Source organism: Poecilia formosa, unplaced genomic scaffold (assembly GCF_000485575.1).
Source record: "Poecilia formosa unplaced genomic scaffold, Poecilia_formosa-5.1.2 Scaffold458, whole genome shotgun sequence".
NCBI classification, from domain to species: Eukaryota; Metazoa; Chordata; class Actinopteri; order Cyprinodontiformes; family Poeciliidae; genus Poecilia; species Poecilia formosa.
In genome coordinates, this window is record NW_006800397.1 from 288,712 (window position 1) to 305,737 (window position 17,026).

Below are 17,026 nucleotides of genomic sequence, written 5' to 3' on the forward strand. Positions count from 1 at the left end.
TCATAAAATTGTGTTCCTAAAACTGCCACTAGGGGGCAATATACACAGGTAGAAAATGGTCATGTTTAAATTTCTCCTGCCCATTTAATCTATAGAACATTGTTTTTTTTAAGCATTAGCTGTTTTGAAGTGACGGCTAAGAAACTAAACATGGGGAATATTTAACGGTCTGGACTTAAACTTTTATTAATTTAAAATCAGTAGCTGAGGTTACAGTTAAATGTTGTCTCCTGTTTCTATAATTAATTTGGGCACTTTTACTTCAAAATATTCAGCAAACTAGAGTGCTTTAAAAAAAAAACAGATGGAGAAACGACTAATTCCTGGTTTAGTCCCACTAAAATGTTGAACTGGCTCCAGTTATAGAAATTAAATTTCTTGGTAAAACTGGTCAGCAGGCTTTTCCTGAAGGTCTGGTTTTAACGGTTTTAGAAAAGTTTAAAGGTTTTCTTTAGATTGAGCTGTTTAGGAACAAGATATACAATATTATTCATGCTTTCCAGGTACAGTAAAGAGTATATTAAAATAGTTTAATTCAAATTTGAAATTAAAACCCCAAAAGTTATTGTCTTGTTAAACAGGAACATGTTGATAGTGATAGCCAGATGTTTCTTTATGAACTGACTTTAGGACAAGTCGTGCTTAGATTTTCTTTGTTTTGTGGTAAAATGTTAATTTAAGATAAAATCTAACTTTCTAAAAACATGCCCTGTGACATCACAAAAGCCATTTAATTCTCTTGCATTTTTTTCTACCTCTAATTACTTTGTCTTAAATTATTCATTTTTGGCTTATTAAGGTTAATTTCTGTTCAATCCAAACAGTTTTGCTTTCCATCTGAGAAGAGTGGAAGAAAATACCTGAAAACAGGTGAGATTAAAACTGTGCTTCTCTTTGACAGAGGCTGTGATCTGATTCTTTTATCTCAAGTTTGCAAAAATTTCAAAATGAACAATTTTAACTAAATCATAGTAATTGTGTAATTTAAAGAAAAACATGAATCTTAACAATTAATTTTTCTACATTTTAAGGAACATCTTGAAACAAAATGTGGAAAGTCTTTCCAGTTGCTCTGTAGAGTTTACACTGTAAATATTTACACCTGCATGGTTATGGTTGTCATCCCTGCCAACAATTTAGTTCATTTTGTTGAGCAAACATGCATTTTGTTCAGTAAGGAGAGAATATTTAAACTTTATACAAGGTTTTGTTAAAAGTTCTCATTATGTGACTGACAATAAAAAGAGAAGACAGATTAAAAATATTTACAGTGCACCATAGGAAAATCAGAATTATTAAATCAAACTAAGTTTATTAGCATAACACACTTCAACAGTTCAAAATGCTTTACATGATGAAAATATGAAACAGACAAACAAGAAACATTATGTTACAGTGGCATAATAAAGAAAGATAATGGAAATCTGGAAATCAAATGTAAATTAATTAAGTTCCAGTTAATTACCAGAGGAATAGAGCTACTGGAAAAAAGGGAAGTCTGACTTTTAATCCCAGAATTCTGATTATAATCTCAGAATTTTGACTTAAATCCAAATGGACATCTGGGAGCAACCAGTTTGAGTGGCAGATATGTGAGTTGTGCCAGAGAAGAACTTCGTTTCCAGAGGAACATGTCAAGTTTATTGATATCTTATGTGGCAGATTAAACTCAGAATTCTGAAAAAAATAATCCAAATTCTAAGAAATAAGTAAGAATGATTTTTTTTCAGAGTCCTTAATTAATTAATCAAGGGTGACTCTAAGCAAATAGTTTTCAGTCTCGATGTAAAGATTCCCAGAGTGTCATAATTTTTGCAGTTTTCTGGAAGAAACTTCCAGAATGCTGCTTCTTCCTGTTTGGGTGGGATTCCAATCAGTAGTTTCTAGCTGTAATAGCTGGACCACGCTGAAGCTTAGTGCCGCTGAAGGTTTCTACTAAACGGTGCGGCCTGATCACAAAGGCCCTCGTTGTTTAGCTTTTTTTTTGGCAGATTGAGTGACCCATCTTGCAAATATACGAGCTTTGAGTGAAAAGCCGCAGCGATGTTGTCGGAGTGGCTCCTCTTGCCGGTAGACGATCTGCGCTGGATGCTCTCATGCCTGCTGTGCTGTCTGACTCCGGGAGGATGGACGGTGTGTCGTTAGGGTGAGTTGGCTCATCGCTGGGGGATTATTTAGCAAAGCTGCGTTTCACGCTGCTTTTACATCTGCTGGAGAACATTTTAGTCCACATGACCCACAAATCCACCGCCGCCGGGCCCCATGGTTCGTCTTCAGGAAGGGAACTACAGGCTAGCCGTGGCTAGCCTCGGTTAGTTTGTTAGCATCGCTGACAGTTTGCAGTTACATTTCAACCAAAGTTACCTCACTGACATCCGGAAAATGTGACATTTTGACTGCAAACAAACCTTAAACAAAGCTGTCTGAATCGTATAACCAGTTAAAATGAAGGTTTATTGTGATTATTAGCTGCTCCCATTATGTTGAAATGATAAGCGATGCTAGCCGCTAGCCAGCCTGTTACACACTGGAAACATTTTATTTCAACATTCTTACAGTTATTTTTATTAATAAATTACATTTGCTGACCTGCTTCAGGTCAACAGAACTCTTTAATCTCAAACTATAGTTAGTTGTTTGTAAAAACAAAGCTGTAAAATGTCAGAAAAATACAGTATTTGCATCCCAGTTTTTATTATTATTGCAGTGAACTATTTGTGATTAAACAAACGTTTGCTATTATGTTTCATGTGTTAAAATGTTTGGCATACTCATGATAGAGGTAGTCTGTTGGCGTTACATACTTTTTGGATTAATTCAATTTCATTTTTAAGTAATTTTAGGCATCTAATTTCCCCGTAACGTCTGGATTTATCTCCAGTTGTATAAAAATGATTATTACAGGTGTTTGTTTTTCTTTCAATCAGATGTTAACTTAATAAGAATATAAATCAGAACATTTTACCTATGGTTAGTGTAAATGTAGCTATGATGCTAATTAGACCCTGTAGACACTTAAGTAATGTAATGTTGCTTTTTCATAATTACAATGTTTTAAATACATAAATAGTGAAAGATCCCTTTACTGTTCTGTCCTACAAGCTTATACCCCATTTCTTCACAAAAATGATTGCTTTTGGGTACATCCTTATTAATGATCCATTTAACACTATTAAATGTCATTTTGTAATCAACAGTGTTCTACTGAGCACCGCGGGTCGGACTAGAACATCTGGAGAACCAGATATATAAAATCAACTGGGAAATAAAGGAAATGTAATAAAAATAGTTTTCAATAATTGGGATGCAAAGAAAATGAAACAATTCAGCTCTGAACTGACAAAACATGAAAATCTCTTCTTAATTAGATCAAAATTTGGCTTTTTGTTGCTTCAGACAGTTAATCAGTGTACCATTAATTTCAGAAGACAATCCATATGACTTAATGTGTCAGGATTAGCGACCAAGGCTAGTTTCATCTGTATGAACAACATAAATACAATAAATTACAGTGCAGTGCAGACAAAAAAAAACTTTTTAAAAATAGTAGTAATATTGTTAAGAAGTTGATTTTGAAGGATAACGAGCCGTTTGTCTGGCCTGTGTGTCTCCGCTGATCCAGACACTGCCTCTCATGTCTCACCAGTCTGGTGGCGGCGCCGGCCTCGCCGCATCCGAACTGCGCCGCGGATTCAGAGGAGGACTCGGCGAACGGAGGGATTCACACCTTCAACCAGACTCACATGAGGAAGGCCTTCCAGCTCATGAACGACCTGCGCAGGTGTGTGTCTGCAGCGAGACAGTTAAACCTTTTAAACTGTAAACTTTTCAGCTTCTTCAGATCATTGTTCTTCAAAAGGTTTATAGTTTTTAAACATTTTTTGGGCAAAATTTGCAACAATATTGCTTACTTTCCAACTTGTCAGAAGAAATGAGAAGTGCATAACATTTTGCATTAACAGTTTTTCTGGCCCTTTTCTAAAGCAAAGTTGTTTTTTTTGCTTATTTGTTTTAAATATGAGAGTAAAGTTGTAATTTTATGAGAACTCAACACCACACTGTGCTAAAATGAGGAATTCTGAGGATCTTGTGAAATTGGCATTGGTTTTACAAATAATGAAATGCTTCTTAATTTGATTCTGATGTGTTAAAACATTGTTAGCTGCAGGAATTTGAAATGATTGTTTCAACATCTATTTCAAAAATGAACCAGACTGTCACAGATAAAATTATCACAGCCTTTTTATTATTAAAAATATGTTTGTTGGTTGGTTTTGTAATTTAAGGCCATTATAGTTTAACTACTCTTTTAATATGCCTTGTCCTAATATTACGACTTTATTCTTATAGTTTTACAAAGTATCTTGGTCTGATCCTACTTTCTTTTGAACACTGCTGCCACCTAGTGACTGGAGGCTTGTTTATCAGTCAAGAATAAATAGATAAGAAGATAATTATAAAGTCCTGCTGTAAATGATGCTATGCTAACGATGCCACGATGACGATGCTAAGCTGATGATGCTATGATGATGACGCTAAGCTGATGATGCCACGATGACGTTGCTAAGCTAACGATGCCACGGTGACGATGCTAAACTAACGATGCCACGATGACGATGCTAAGCTAACGATGCCACGATGACGATGCTAAGCTAACGATGCCACGATGACGATGCTAAGCTGACGATGCCACGATGACGATGCTAAGCTAACGATGCCACGGTGACGATGCTAAGCTAACGATGCCGCGATGACGATGCTAACAATCGGCCTGTCTGTCAGTAAGCAGATGCTGTGTGACGTCCAGCTGGTGGCGGGCAGCGTGGAAGTGCCTGCTCACCGGGTGGTCCTGGCAGCCTGCAGCCCGTACTTCTGTGCCATGTTCACAGGTACTGGTTCTGACCTGTTTGGGCCTGAGAGAGGCTGCTTCCAGGCGGTAAACTGTATCTGTGTGCAGGAGATATGAGCGAGAGCAAAGCACAGCAGGTGGAGATCAGAGAGGTCGACGGTCAGACGCTGAGGAAGCTTGTGGATTACATTTACACCGCAGAGATAGAGGTGACAGAGGACAACGTCCAGGTGAGAGGGAATAATCCAGATTACCACCACCTGCTTGGGGCTTCAGCTCTGGTTTTATTGAACTTTTAAAAAAATATATATATTCACTCATTTGCTCAATCTGTCATTAAGTATGGTATGAGACAGAAAACGATCTCCTCTGCCTTCTCCCAGCGCCAACTAGAAACAACCAATCACAGATTGAATCAATTTTTAAATAAACGGAAACAGAACCTCTAATAAACTCTTTAAAATCCAAAATAAAAACAAATAAAATTCATTTCTAATGAGACATAAATATCAGTCATATTCATCAACTGTTTGTATTTATTTAGTTTGAAATAAATGTTATCCATTGAGACATTTTTTTTTACATACAAATGTTCTGGCTGGAACTGTTTCCGGTACAACCATAAATCTGACGCACAAGCTGCAGTAGATGACGAAGTCGCTTCTGTTGGGTAAATTTCTGCTTCTAAATTGATCTGATTGGATGCTGGAAAAACTAATGTTATGTTCAAGTTGTGCTAAAAGGAGTTAGCCTATCAGAAGCTATGCTAGTCTAAGTAGCATCTCAGTGCTAATCATGTAGCAGCTGATGCTAATGTTCGCGTCCACATTTCCAAAGAAGAATCCAGTTTGAATTTTGAAGAACCTCAATAAAAGATTAAAAACAATAACGTTGTTGAGCTCATATGTCTGTTTATTCAGTAATTTGGCAGTAAAAGAGTTTTTGAACGTTTCTTATTTTCTTGGTTAAAACGTAATCAACTACAAATCCTGGAATTAACTTAAAAATGTTCATCCAGTCTCACCATTAATAATAATATAATCTGAATTTCTGCATTTAGTTGAGTACTGACTCCAGTCAGTAACATTTTACTAGTTATGTTCTGGGTGGGTTTAGTTCCTGTAAAGCGGATCTGCTCCTTCCAGGAGATCCAGAGTTCTGGACTCTTGTTTCTCTGTTTTCTTGTGTTTTTCCTTATTTACGGTTGGTGTGATGAAGTCAGGAATGCCTCTGGGTTAGTCAGAACTTCCTGCTTGTTGAGCAGGAAGCAGAACGCTGCCCTGACCTTTCCTTTTGTCTGCCTCTTTGTTTTGTTCAGCACTTTCAGTCCAGTCAGAGCGACCAGCTGGTATTAACGGCTCCAACCACTTTTCTAAGCTGTTAATCGATTTCAGGCACATGATTATTGGTTCTTTTTATGCTCGTTACTTTTAAATAAATAAATTAGCAGCTTTCTGGCAAATTTTCAATCCATTTTATCCTCTGGTTTTAATGTTTGTCTTTTCAAGTTTGTCTTTAAAAACTGAGATGAAGATGAGATGTATTTTTGTAAGGCAGGTGACGTCACACTGTGTGAGAGAGCAGTGACTGTTTCTACTTAAAGATGAAAACATTCTGATTCTATTTGAAACTGTATTTAATAGAAGTAAGAATCTTTTACTATTTCTCAATTCGATTCAAAACTGATTTTCATTTTCCATTTTTATTGTGGTGATTTTAGCGCAGTACATTGTAGCACCGTTTCCATGGCGACGTCAGTTACAAAACGGATCCCAACAGTGGATTTGTTTTATTTTTTCATTTTTTAGAATTGATTCTGAATCACAGTGAATGAGTGTACCGATTCTTATGCCAATGGATTTTTTGGCACACGTCTAATATTAGCATCTTTACATTAGCTGTTAGCATGGCTATCTGTTAGCATAGCCATGCTATGCTAGCTGTTTCTGTACAACTTCAACTGATTCTTAACTGAAGTTTTTAAAATGCTGCGTTTTCTAAATGGAAAGCTCAAAATGACAGTAAATCAAACAGATTAATGTGGCTGTAAGTTAGCCTTCCTGTTATCTGCTGAAAGTCTCGATCTCTTTCTCGCTGCCTTCATAAGTTTTATTTTATTTCTCTTAAAACTGTCTTATCTTGTGGTTGTAGGTTAAAACCTTATTTTGACGACAGAAACAGATTTAGTGATCAGTTTTATCGTTTTGCCAGAAATGGATGTGATTCAGGATTTAAGGAAAGTTGCTCCTGGATGGATCTGTGAGGCTGTTTACCTGCTGGTTTTAACTGTTTTTTTTTTTACTCTGGTTCTAACTCCAGAGCTGCGCGGTTCTGCTCAAAGCCCGATTTCCTCTTATACTAAGCGCAGGAAGCACAGAGAGAGGAAATCCTCCCGCTGTCAGCAGGGAGCCGCTCTCTGTTTTTCTCTCCTTAATGTTTCTGTGCGACCATCCAGTCGCTGCTACAGCATGAAAATATAAAATATAAATATTTAGAATTTTAATTTGGGATTCTTCGCCTTTTAGTTTCCACATTCAGCTGGTGAAAGTCCTGTCTGTCTTTCTTTCTTTGTTCTTTCTTTTATTTTTTTCCTTCTTTGCTTCTTTTTTTTTAGTTTATTTGTCAAACTCATCCAGAATTGCAGATAAAGAGTTTGTGTCCCTGAATGGACGATAAAATGTTCAGGGACATTTTCTCTCGTCCTTTAATGAGACCAAACTAACAACAGAACCTGTTTAGATGAAAACATTTTTCTATTTTACGTGAAGAAAATGCATCTGGATAGTCTTTGGGGACTTTTACAGATCTTGAGCTTCATTTAATGGTTTTCTGGATTGTTTGGAAAAGTGTCAGAATGAAATGAATTTGATTTTTCATCCTGTTGTCTGTCTGGAAAGTTAAATTTTCCGGTATTACATTCTGACTTTAATAATGTGATGGCCATGTTGTGTCTTTAAGTGTTCGGTTCATCTGGTGAGAGTTCATTCTGGGCTGCAAACCCAAGGTTAGATGTTGTTTACTGCAGCTGCTCCAGAGTCACACTGTCTCTCCAGGGTTTCCTTATCTTTGGTGTAAACCTGTGATGTTGTCCACCTGCAGCTTTCATCTGACTGTTCATTAGGTTTTGATCTTGTGTCTCTCATATCATCACATGGAGTTAAACTGACCTGACTGAGTCACTTTTATTTAACAATGCTGAGCAAATTAATGTTTTTCTTCCAGCTGTCTGTCCGACTTTTTTTCGTTTTATTTATTCTTCTCTCCCCACTGCTGCTGTCTCCATACTTCAAGGTTGATGTCAGATCTTTTATCTAAATTCACCTTGGATGTTTTAAAACTTTAAAAAATGTCTAAAACTATTAAGAAAGTTTGGAAATTTTAACCCAGAAAAGTAAACACACAAAAAAATAACAGAAGCTAATGCTAAACCACTAAATGCATGAAAGAATTAGCAGAAGCTAATGCTAAACTGCTAAATCCATGAAAGAATTGACAGAAGCTAATGCTAAATTCATAAAAAATTAATGGAAGCTAAGCCATTAAACATGTTAAAGAAATAGCAGAAGCTAATGCTAAACCACTAAATGCATGAAAATATTAGTGAAAGCCAATGCTAAACTGCTAAATACACAAAAAATTAGCTAAAGCTAAAGCTGACTGCATAAAAAATAAGTGTTAAACACTGAACACACAAACAATAGCAGAAGCTAATGCCAAACCACTAAATACATGAAAAAATTTAGCAGAAGCCAACACTAAGTTTTGAAATGCATAATACATTTAGCCAAAGCTAAGGCTAAACACAAAAATATAATTCTAAGCTAATGCTAAACCGCTGAACTGGATTTGCCTGCAGTTGGTAGGGAAATGTATGAAAACTGTGCACCCTATGCTTCATCCCAGTCAAACCAGTCTGTGGTTTCCTGGTTCCAGGTCCTCCTGCCAGCAGCCAGCCTCCTGCAGCTGATGGATGTTCGTCAGGTCTGCTGCGAGTTCCTGCAGTCTCAGCTTCATCCCACCAACTGCCTGGGCATCAGAGCCTTCGCTGACCTGCACACCTGCACGCAGCTCCTTAGTCAGGCCCACGCATACGCCGGTAAGCCTCTCCCTCGGTCAACAGCTGCCAGATCAGACGCGTGGTGCTGATGTGCTAACAGCTAATGTGCTAGCTAGCCGTCTGTAACCTGGGCTGTCTCTGTGTCTCAGAGCAGCATTTCTCCGAGGTGGTGCAGAGCGAGGAGTTCCTGGGTCTGTCTCTGCAGCAGGTGTCCAGCCTGATATCCAGCGACCGGCTCACCGTCTCCACTGAGGAAAAGGTTTGCTTACCGGCTCGTTTCTGGTGATGGCCGCCATGCTCGGCAAAGAATTTACCATAATTTGGAAAAATCTATTCAAGACTCGTATTTTGCTGTCAAATTATACATAATTAGATCCATAAATATAAAATTTACTGATATTTGTTTATTTTTCAAAATGGCCACCATAGATGTCATAGAATATTAATTTTTACTTAATGAATCAGTTGATGAATGTGAATAAGAATGAATGGCTGCTATGATTATAATCGAGAACATATGTAAGCTAATGCTAAACCGGTAGTCACAAAACATTAGCAGTTGCTACTGCTAGACATAAACAATTAGCAGAAGCTAACACTAAATGCATGATAACATTACCAGAAGCTAAAGCTAAATGCATGATAACATTAGCAGAAGCTAAAGCTAAATGCATGATAACATTACCAGAAGCTAATGCTAAATGCATGATAACATTAGCAGAAGCTAATGCTAAATGCATGATAACATTACCAGAAGCTAATGCTAAATGCATGATAACATTAGCAGAAGCTAATGCTAAGCCGCTCACTCTGCTCTGCTCAGGTGTTTGAAGCGATGATATCTTGGATCAAATACGACAAACCGACTCGTCTGGAGTTCATGCCCAAACTGATGGAGCACGTCAGACTGCCGCTGCTGTCCAGGGATTATCTGGTCAAGGTAAGACCGCGTCCTGCCACACTAAACAGAACGAATAAACCTGCAAGCTTAATATCCACTTTGTCAGTCCTGCATAAGAAGTTCTTACTTTTCTGCAAACTGTTGGTGATTATGGCTCATAATGCTCACAGTAATAACATAAAGCATCAGTTTTCATTCCTCAGCACAATTACACACGACGTTTTGGTTTATTACATAAGACATAATACAATTGGTAGTTCTAACGCTTAAAATAAATAAAACAAAGACTTCATCAGCCTTTTGTAGATCCATTTATTTTAGTTATGCATGACTTAGTTTTGGGTTTTTGCATTAAATATATGAAGTTTGAATAGAAAAAACTTTTATTGTCCAACAGCAAGAAAATTCAGAGGGAACACCAGCAGCAAGTAGAAAAGTGTAAAAAAAGTTTTTAAAGTGATGAAAATAACATGGTTAACAAAATGGCTGCTGGTTTACGGTGACCTCGTCTCGAAAACAAAATGGCTGCTGGTTTTCAGATCGTTGAGGAAGAAGCTCTGATAAAGAACAACAACACCTGTAAGGACTTCCTGATTGAAGCCATGAAGTACCACCTGCTGCCGGCGGACCAGCGCCACCTCATCAAGACGGACCGGACCCGACCCCGGACCCCCGTCAGCATCCCCAAGGTGCAGAGCCGGGTTCAGAACCGGGCCGGGTTCAGAACCGGGCCGGGTTCTGTGGTTCTGAGTGTCGCTCTGTGCAGGTGATGATCGTGGTGGGGGGTCAGGCCCCCAAGGCCATCCGGAGCGTGGAGTGCTATGACTTCCAGGAGGACCGGTGGTACCAGGTGGCGGACCTCCCCTCCAGACGCTGCCGGGCCGGTCAGTGTTCGGACCAGAACCCGGGACGCTAAGCTAGCATGAATCCGGTTCTGGTCCGTTTACATGAATGATGAATTATTGTTCTGATGGGTCCAACTGGGTCAAGATTCAATCGTCCTTCATTATTCAAGCAGCTAATTGTCCCCCAGCATAATGCTGCCACAACCATGCTTGGCACAGAGGCCATTTTATTTCACATTATTTCTGTTCTTATTGATTTGTGTCTGATTTTCTGTTTTCTTCCTGACTTTCATTTTCTTTCTTTCCCTTTTTACTTGGTTCTGTTTCCCATCCTTTGTTTTCATTTCAGCAAAACAATTCCTGGAAGAAAAAGTAAAATTTAGAACAAAATATTTTGTAAAACAAACAAAAGTTGTTTGAAAAGTGAGCAGGAAGAAGCAGAGACTCGTCCAGTTCTGTACGACCAACTAAACAAAGATTTTAGCATAAATTCATCTCTGTGCTCCTGGGCTGCATCATTTAAAATTACATATTAGATGATGTCATTTATTTTAGCCGGTTGTTTCCTTACATGTCAATTTTAGTGTGCAAGTTGGAACACGAGGGATTTGAGTCGGATTTAAAATCGATACTTTACAAGGAAGAAAAATAGCAATAAATATCACAGCATCGATAAAATTACACAGTCCTACAGTCAGCAGGAAGTCAGCGTCTTCTGACTTCCTGTTTCTCTCTGAGACGTTTTAACCGGATTCCTGTCATCAGCTGGTTGAACCTTTGGCTCCATCCTGTGTCTCTGTCCTCATCCTGTGTCCCCGTCCTCATCCTGTGTCTCCATCCTCATCCTGTGTCTCTGTCTCCATCCTGTGTCTCTGTCCTCATCCTGTGTCTCCATCCTGTGTCTCTGTCCTCATCCTGTGTCTCCATCCTGTGTCTCTGTCTCTGTCCTGTGTCCCCGTCCTCAGCCTGTGTCTCTGTGTCCTCCAGGCGTTGTCTCTGTGGCGGGACGGGTCTACGCCGTCGGCGGTTTCAACAGCTCGCTGCGGGAGCGGACTGTGGACGTTTACGACGGCGCCAGGGACCAGTGGAGCGCGGCGGCGAGCATGCAGGAGCGGCGCAGCACGCTGGGGGCGGCGGTGCTGGGCGAGCTGCTGTACGCCGTCGGCGGCTTCAACGGGAGCATCGGTACGCTGGACCGGACCGCCCAGAACCTCAGGAACAAAATGGTTTTAAATATCTGAAACGACGCTCCAGAGGCTTTTCTGAGGTGTTTTATTTTGAAGCAGTTTGAACGAACGGAGGGCAAACTTGAAACTGATGCTGCTTGTTGCCAGCAGGCTGTTGCTAGGCAACCATAGAACCAGTGAGTTGGTTGATGCTACCAGCTAGCTTAGCTCACATTGACAGGCTGAGCGTCTGCCTGCGTTTCCCAGAATGCTGTGCAGTCGAATGAATATTTTATCAGATGTATTATCTGTTGATTTTAATCACGTGTCCATGGTGATAACAATCGTTGTAGATTTTTTGTTTTTCTATCCAAACCGAGGATCAACTCCCAATTTAAACCACAGAAAGTCAAACATTAACCTCCATTTATGGTTTGAAGTGTTAATTTAGCCAACATGATGTGAAGAACGACAGGAATCGGTTCTGCTCTGACCGGCTGCGTGTCTCCGCTGCAGGTCTGTCCACCGTGGAGGTCTACAGCCAGAAGACCAACGAGTGGAGCTTCGTGGCGTCCATGAACACCCGGCGCAGCAGCGTGGGCGTGGGCGTGGTCGACGGTAAGAGCTGGGAGGATCCAGACCGAAAGATCGCCACTAGACACGGCTTATTGGACCCACTGTGTGTGTGTGTGTGTGTGTGTAGGGAAGCTGTACGCTGTGGGAGGTTATGATGGAGCGTCTCGTCAGTGCCTCAGCACGGTGGAAGAATACGACCCGGTCTCTGATCAGTGGTGCTATGTGGCCGACATGAGCACACGGAGAAGTGGAGCAGGTACACACACACACACACACACACACACACACACACAAACTGGGAGCAGCTTTTACATGAAGAGTAACTAAAGTTGTAATACTCGTATTATTGTAAATAAAGTCGTAATAATACGAGAGTATAAGATACGTAATTTTGACAAAGTTGTGATAACATGAGAAAAAAAGACGTAATATACAAATAAAATTATTTTGTATATTACAAGAAAGTTTGTAACACGAAAAAAGTCACAATAATGAGAGAAAAATATGAGAAGTCGTAATAATACAAGAAAATCATAATGTGAGAAAAGTCGTATCATTACGGGAAAAAAGCCTTAATATTAAAAATAGGTAGTAATAATACAAGGATAAAATTGTACAACAATGAAGATGAAGAATAAAGATGTAACAATAAAGTCTAAATAATATCAGAATAATGTTACCAAAGGAAACTTGAGCACCTTGAGAAGTAAAATAAGTAAATCATCTTTTAATACGTCGGATCTGGATGACTTTATCCTTAAAGTTTTTATTGTAATTTTACGTCTTTCTTCTGGTAATATTGCTTCTATATTCTACTAACATTCTGACTTTCCTGTGATCATTTAAAAACTCCAACATCTCCATGATGATGTGATAATGTGCCGTAAAAATCATTTTCTCATCTGGACCTGTAAACTTTATTTCCTGTTGAGCAACAGCACCCCCCAATGGACACCTAATGAAACGGCAACATGCTGATCCTAAACAGACGTTTTTGTCAACCATTCAATGCTGCTAAACACTGATAACTAAAGTGAATGGATTAATGGAGCCTGTGATGAACACATGATGTTTCCCTGCAGGAGTCGGGGTTCTGGGCGGCCTGCTGTACGCAGCGGGCGGCCATGACGGTCCTCTGGTGAGGAAGAGCGTTGAGGTGTTCGACCCTCAGAGCAACACGTGGCGTCTGGTCAGCGACATGAACATGTGTCGCAGGAACGCAGGTCGGCACATCACAAATAAAATACATTAAATACGCCTCACTTCCTGGTTCCAACCTGGAAAATGTGTATTTTAAAATCACACATTTAAATTTTGTTTACAGATTGATATGAAAACGTCTGCTGATGTGTAATAAAGTTGTTTTTTGCTTCCTGCAGGCGTCTGTGCCATAAACGGGCTGCTGTACGTGATCGGCGGTGACGACGGGTCCTGCAACCTGTCGTCTGTGGAGTTTTACAACCCGATGACGGACAAGTGGAGCCTGATTCCCACCAACATGAGCAACGGGCGCAGCTACGCCGGTACGCCCATCAGAGACTGGAGACGTTAGTCCAGTTTTAATTCAAAAACCTGTTTTTCTACCCAAACGGACCAGAGATTCTGTTTAAATGATGTGACTGATGAGAGGGAAAGACTGTAAACAAACAGAACATTTAAAACTACAAGGTTCCAACTTACATTACAAACAGACTCGTTGCCATAGCAACTGACTGATGGCAACGCCACTATACGTTTCAGGATTCAACAGCAAAAAACTCACAAACTTTTCACATGCAAAGAGCAAAACATTCAGTCGGTTACAGTTTGTGTTTTTATGGTTGATGTTTATTTTGCGATTATTAAGTGAGTGGTGTGGTTGATTAGCTGCCGCTGCTGTTAGCTAAGCTAGCACTGCAGTGGTTGATTAGCTAATTTGAACACCTGCTCTACTGATGATCTGTCAGAGTCGATGTGTGGGTCAACTTTATTTTTATTTTGTTTTTTAGCTGAAACACAGAATTCTGCAGCACATCTACAAGTTAAGGTTGTCATAGTCAAGCTAGCATAGCTGACCCACTTCCATACTTCCTCCCTCCCTACGTTTTTATTTAAAACTTTTTCCGGTACTTGTTATCTAGTTGTTGTAGTGTTGACAATAGCAAAGCACTGCATCCCTTTTTCTTTTATACGTACATTCTAGATTTAGCACATTATGTTGGCAACCTAACAGCTAAAACCAATGCTAGTTTTTGTCGGCTAGCAGTTTTTTTGCATGCTTGACAAATTAAATATTAAAAAGTATGTTAGCTTAGCTCAGGGTGTCCAAACTTTTTGCCAAAATCAACAGGTCAAAAATACTTGTGGGCTAAATAAAATGTTTTTTTTGTTTTTAAATAATTATAATAGAAAAATAAAATCAATAAGTTAAAATAGATTTTATTTTTTTGTGGAAAAAGGATGTTATTCATTATCGATTCAAAACTTTAAAGTGACAGAAATCGCATAGTTTTCAAATTCTTTTGAGTTTGATGGAACAAATTTAATTAAAAAAAAAAACTCAGTCAAATTAAGTAAAATCTTGGTTATAAAAAGACAAATACTTTGTGTCAGATATTTTTTTTTACTCTGATTAAAAATTAAAAGTTCTGTAATTGTATTCGAAGGCTGCACAAAGTCACTCCAGGGGCCACAAATGGCCCCCGTGCCACACTTTGGACACCACTGGCTTTTTCTTAGATTAAATTAAAAAAAGAAATAATTATTCAAAAAATAATTTCTGAGCATTTTGAATCTATTTTAAATTTCCCAGTAACAGGAACTGCTGAACTAATCGGACCTGTTCTTTTCAGGAGTGGCAGTGATCGACAAGCCGCTATGACCCGGGCAGAAACCCAGAACCAGAACTTTATGGTCCACTGAGAGCCTCCATGTTTGGTTCTGATCTGCTTCCTTTGGGGTTCCAGGATAAACGGATGTAAATCCACCAAACCGAGCCGCCAGTTCTGTTGGCTTGGTGGTCGGACTCTAAGGAGTCGGTTGCAATAATTGGAGCAGTGACACCTGGTGGTGACCAGCAGTATTCCTCCTCGACCCAAACGCCCAAAACCGGAGCGCCGCAACAAGAAGAATGTTAAAATTATATGCAACAAAAACAGCAGATTTAGTATTTTTGAGAGTTGATTTTTAAAGCTTGGGATCAGTTTTGTGTTTTGGTTCTGGGACTAAACACTACTGATGTTCTGCACTGAACGCTGCTGCTCATTCTGAAGCTGCCAGCCGCACACATCAGATCAGAGACACTGGAGCTGAAAATGATGCACTGTAAAAAATGAGCTGGAAAGACATCATGACTTTATTTATTGACTCGGTTGCCACTGCGTTCAGGAACAGGATCCTGAAACAGAACCATGTTTACCGGACTGGATCTTAGTTTATTCTATAAAAGCACATAAAGTTTAAATATAATCTTCCTGTTTTATACGTCATGTGATTTTCATTTCATCTGGTTGGATTTAATGTTCTGTTATGTTACAGAAAACTGGGAGCGGTCTTCCTCAGGTGGAAACACCTGCAAGTAAGTAAGACTCTCCAGCACCACCTGTGGTGGGAAACAGGAACTGCCTGAAAATAAGAGGAATAATCATTAAGATAAAATAACTCTAATATTCAGGCACATCAGTAACAGTTTGATGTTTATTATTATAGAACTTGTAAAGATGTTTAAAATGAATCTGTGATGAAACACTAAATGGACTTTGAAGTATATCATGTGATTGTTCAAAGTGACCAGATGGACATTTTTCTCACTGCAGTTGCTATATTTTTTATATAAATGATGAATATTGTGAACAAAATATTGGATTTGGTTCGTTTTTCACAGCAAAGATGTAGAGAAAGATTAACATAACTTCCTCCCATCAGCTTTTATTAGGTAAATATGTATTTACTGACATATCTACTTGAAAATGTCTCCAATCGTTTGGTGCTGTATGGTTAAACAATTTAAAGAAACAACAAAAGTTTCTAAAAGTATAAAACAGCCTTCTTTTTTTTAAATCAAAAGCATGTTTAGTTTGTTTTAGAAAAATAAAGAGCAGTGCCTCAGCTGGTGGGCGTGGCCTCCCTCAGGTGTAATTAGCCTAATTAGCAGCTGCTGCTAAAACCAACAACCATTACAAACAACTCCAGGTGAGTTTCGTCCTTTTTATTTTCTTATAAATCTTTTATCAAAGTCCAAAATTAGCAGCAACACATAAGATTGCTTCCTGATTAACATTGTCTCGTTTTGCTAATGTTTTAATCTTTAGAGGGGGAAACGGCTTTCTGCTTTTCCAATGATCCGTTCAAATGTTGGCGGATGAATCGGAACTTAAAGTTCAGTAGAAATGAAAAGATAAAAGGACCGTCTTCTTTTTCGCAGTCGATTCAAACGAGTTGCCAGATTAATGAAGCAGCGTTTTATTCCGTTATCCTGTTTTAAGCTTGTTTTAAAAATCCACTTCCGTTAGAAATTTAACTCCGGACAGGGACGATTGAAAACAATGAAGTTAAATGAAAATGTTCACTGTGTTTGTCAGTGAACTATCGTTTTATGCTGAATGCTTCAGGCCCAAAGTTCAACGTAGCTTTTGATTTTTTAAAACAATAACC

General features: G+C 39.0%; 1 protein-coding gene across 2 annotated transcripts; it reads left to right on the forward strand.

Annotated features, from left to right (window-relative positions):
* Positions 1 to 1,974: 1,974 nt before the first annotated feature.
* Positions 1,975 to 16,230, forward strand: klhl3 (kelch-like family member 3). Of its 2 annotated transcripts, XM_007577888.2 has the most exons (15): positions 1,979 to 2,146; positions 3,647 to 3,781; positions 4,783 to 4,889; positions 4,958 to 5,079; positions 8,783 to 8,945; positions 9,056 to 9,165; positions 9,730 to 9,846; positions 10,347 to 10,496; positions 10,574 to 10,691; positions 11,640 to 11,837; positions 12,335 to 12,436; positions 12,522 to 12,650; positions 13,477 to 13,617; positions 13,774 to 13,917; positions 15,226 to 16,230. In XM_007577888.2, exons 1-15 carry the CDS (start codon positions 2,097 to 2,099, stop codon positions 15,252 to 15,254), a joined length of 1,815 nt encoding a protein of 604 aa, XP_007577950.1. In that variant the 5' UTR covers positions 1,979 to 2,096; the 3' UTR covers positions 15,255 to 16,230. The 2 variants fall into 2 exon arrangements, with proteins under 2 accessions (XP_016519439.1, XP_007577950.1); XM_016663953.1 differs by lacking the exons at positions 4,783 to 4,889; positions 4,958 to 5,079 and having other exon boundaries at positions 1,975 to 2,146; positions 3,623 to 3,781.
* Positions 16,231 to 17,026: the final 796 nt, after the last annotated feature.